General features: G+C 32.3%; 1 protein-coding gene across 1 annotated transcript; it reads left to right on the top strand.

Moving 5' to 3' along the window:
- Positions 1–645: 645 nt before the first annotated feature.
- Positions 646–3,020, top strand: LOC139850542 (taxane 10-beta-hydroxylase-like). Its single transcript, XM_071840108.1, has 4 exons — positions 646–1,216; positions 1,551–2,004; positions 2,129–2,316; positions 2,610–3,020. Exons 1-4 carry the CDS (start codon positions 707–709, stop codon positions 2,919–2,921), a joined length of 1,464 nt encoding a protein of 487 aa, XP_071696209.1. The 5' UTR covers positions 646–706; the 3' UTR covers positions 2,922–3,020.
- The last annotated feature ends 611 nt before the right edge of the window (positions 3,021–3,631 follow it).

Below are 3,631 nucleotides of genomic sequence, written 5' to 3'. Positions count from 1 at the left end.
CGTATTTTGCTAAATTTATGTTCAGTTTAATTGATTGTGCACATAAACGATATTATGTGTTTTTAAGGAATAAACTATGTATCTGTACAACAACAAAAACAACAAAAACGACGACAACGACGACAACAACAACAACAACAACAATAACAACAACAACAACAAACAACAAGTATGAAGGGAAGTAAGATGTACATAATCCTTTCCCTATCCTATAATAAAGAGAAGTCATTTCGCTACTCAGAGTGAAACACCCCAAGAGTAGAGAAAGTCTACCCTCTCATTGTTCTATGGATAGAGAGATTGCTTCCGAATGGACATCCGGTCAATAAGTAGATAAAAATAAATAATTCAAACACCATGAAAATGGTAGAATCAAATTACCATGAGTTTTAAACCTACCCGAAGTTCAATTTAGCTCTAAACCTCATGTTTTATAATTTAAATCCAACATCCGTAAGTTGTTTAGTACGGTCATAAGATTGGAATAATTAAATGATCAATTATTTGCGTTAGTAGAAGTTGAAGGGCTGGTAGCGTACACGTGAAGATATTGAAGGACTAAATAATCTTAAGAAAGTTAGTTGGCTTCTATATAAAGAATACATCAAGTAGTGATTCTTTCCATCATGACCTGGTAGTCTTAATTTTTTGTAGTGATTTCCGTAGTCTTTGTGTGTTGAATTGTTCTTTGTATTGTTTTGTAGCAATGGAAGCCAGGATTTTGATATTGCTGTTTATTTTATTTTTGTTTTCTATTTTGTTTGTTTTTGGCTTTAAGAAAAATAAAAGGTCAACAGGTCGAGTACCCCCGGGTTCAATGGGACTGCCTTTTATAGGGCAAAGCCTAGAGGTTATAAAGGCTTTGAAATATGATAAAATCGATGAATGGTTTAAAGAAAGAATACGAAAATATGGTCCGGTGTCGAAAGCCAATCTGTTTGGATACCCAACGGTTGTTTTACATGGTCCAGCTGCTAATAAGTTCATTTATAGTACTTGTGACGGAAATGAACTTGCGAACGCACATCCACCGTCAGTCAGTAGGTTGTTCGGTGAAAGAAATATATTAGAGTTACATGGAGATGAACACAAACGAATTAGAACGGCTGTTATTCCATTTTTAAGGGTTGATATTTTGAAACAAAGTGTGGCTAAAATAGAAGAAGAAATCCAATACCACTTCCGAACGCATTGGCATGGTAAACATGAGGTCCATGTAAGTACTACCAATATACTTTTTCTATATTAATCATCATCAATCAAGTTTCGGGTCTAATTAATGTTAGGAATTTGAATATTTATTGGAAAGTACGTATTATTATATATAGTAGATCTGTATAAATTTGTAGATGACTATATTTAGTCGATTTGATTTACTTAATAAATACCGTTTAGACTTGATGGATCGTCCCCTATATGAATTAAATAAATATAAATTATTGATAATGATGCTAGCTGATCAAATTTATTCAATTATATTCAATCAAGTTGCAAATATATATATTTATATCATTGTTTGACTTAATGATTACATTGATTGATTGACGTAGGCGCAATCCTTGATGAAGATCTTAAGCTTCAACTCAAGTTGCACGCTTCTTTTTGGGATAGAAAGAGGAGCCAGAAGAGAGAAATTTCAACCACATCTTCACGAAATGATGGAAAGTTTGTTAAGTGTTCCAATCAATTTGCCCTTCACTCAATTTTACCGCGGGATCAAAGCAAGAGAAAAACTGCTACCCATAGTGGTAGATCTTATGAACGAGAAAAAAATGATACTCGCAGAACAAAAGCAGCAGGGACTTGAAAATGCACAAACAGACCTAATCACTTCGTTGCTTAGCGTATGTGATGACAATAATGGCTCAACGATGTCTACAGAGGAGATCGTCGATAACAGCATCGCCTTGATGTTTGCTGGATATGGAACTACAGCTGTTCTTCTTACCTTCTTGATCAGGATTTTGGCTACCAATGAATCCATCTACTCTAGTGTATTTAAAGGTGATTTATTTTATATATCTTGAAATAATATTGTACGTATACACGCATTGGAATATTCAGATTATAAATAACTGTCACACGCACGTACTTTAACTAATTCAACGAACTAAATTTACATACGCAGAACATGAAGAAATTGCCAAGAGTAAGTCAACAGGAGAAGCTTTGACATGGGAAGATATCATAAAGATGAAGTATACATGGAAAGTAGCATCCGAGATATTAAGAGTATACACTCCCGTGAATGTCACCTTTCGACGAGCTTTAGAAGATATAGAATATGGAGGATATATAATTCCAAAAGGATGGCAGGTATATCGATTTCTCGTATAAATTATGACCTAAATTAATATATACACTAATGAATTAGATATTTGCCAAACGGTTTTACGCCTAGCTACGTAACCCTTTTATTTATTTATTTATTTATTTATTTATTTTTTCGAACATCACGAGACAAATATTTTCTTAGATATGGGCCAAATTAAAGGGTTTGTAAATTAGGTTGTATGTCTACCATTTTGAAAAAAAAAAAAAATTTTAAAAACTTAATTAGTTACTATAAATAAAGGATACTATATCAAAACATTTAATTTGCTTTTCAGGTGATGTTAACTCCATCCATGACACATATGGATGAAAGCATCTTCCAAAACCCGCCCAAGATTGATCCAGGCCGTTTTGAGAAACACGCACCATCATTACCAGCTTTCAGCTACGTGCCTTTTGGATCTGGGCCAAGAATATGTCCTGGTATTGAGTTTGTAAAGATGGAAAGTTTAGTCATGATTCATCACTTGGTAAGAGAATTTAAGTTGGAGCTTGTTAACAAGGACGAACCCTTCAAAAGAATCCCATTTCCTGAATTTGAAAATCGTTTGTTAGTTCGTATCCAGCCCATAACTAAAACTAAATGAATGAATGTTTGTAATTCTCATTCAAAGGACCTTCACATTCCAGTTTGGTAAAATCATGTCATGTGCTATCTATCTATCTAATGTATGTTCTTACGTTAGTATCAATAAGAAAAATCAATAAGAAGAATCCCACTATTTGCTATTGATTTCACGGTTTCAAGGTACCTTCAATTTCTCCAACTTACATAGTATGATGTTGTTCAAGTATAAGAGTGGCAACTACTTACAATTATTTGACTTGATATTACTATTTAACAATTATTTGCTTTCGACATTATGAGGATGGATTGGCAACTTGTATATCAATTATCTCAGTTGAAGGGTAAAGAAAGTTCTGTTTTGAGCTGAATTTAATGTCTCAGAGTTCTTGAATCTCAAACCCGCTTTTTCTGAATACGACATAGTAGGTTTTCTCATAAACAGTGTATGTTTTGAAATTTAATATAATAGAACTTAGTTGTATACTTAAAATTATCGTTGACTATCAGAATCGATTGGGATATGTGTGTTAAAGATGTTGGAACATGCTTACAAAATACTTAATTATTAATTGAATATAAAGACTAATAATGACATATTTTTAATGATTAATTACATGCTATTTAAATACTACAAAACAAAATAACTTATGCTGGTACATGCTATCAACTTTTATATATATATATATATATATATATATATATATATATATATATATATATATATATACT

This window comes from Rutidosis leptorrhynchoides, chromosome 5, assembly GCF_046630445.1.
Source record: "Rutidosis leptorrhynchoides isolate AG116_Rl617_1_P2 chromosome 5, CSIRO_AGI_Rlap_v1, whole genome shotgun sequence".
Classification (NCBI taxonomy): domain Eukaryota; kingdom Viridiplantae; phylum Streptophyta; class Magnoliopsida; order Asterales; family Asteraceae; genus Rutidosis; species Rutidosis leptorrhynchoides.
Note: the sequence above shows the minus strand (reverse complement) of the source record. Positions and strands in the feature narration are given on the sequence as shown.

What these genes read in the sequence shown, in the direction of transcription:
- LOC139850542 (XM_071840108.1), top strand. Translation starts at nt 707, where the DNA reads ATGGAAGCCAGGATTTTGATATTGCTGTTTATTTTATTTTTGTTTTCT. An exon ending in ATGGTAAACATGAGGTCCAT is followed by an intron (nt 1,217 to 1,550) that starts GTAAGTACTACC and finishes TGATTGACGTAG; the next exon opens with GCGCAATCCTTGATGAAGAT. An exon ending in CTACTCTAGTGTATTTAAAG is followed by an intron (nt 2,005 to 2,128) that starts GTGATTTATTTT and finishes TTACATACGCAG; the next exon opens with AACATGAAGAAATTGCCAAG.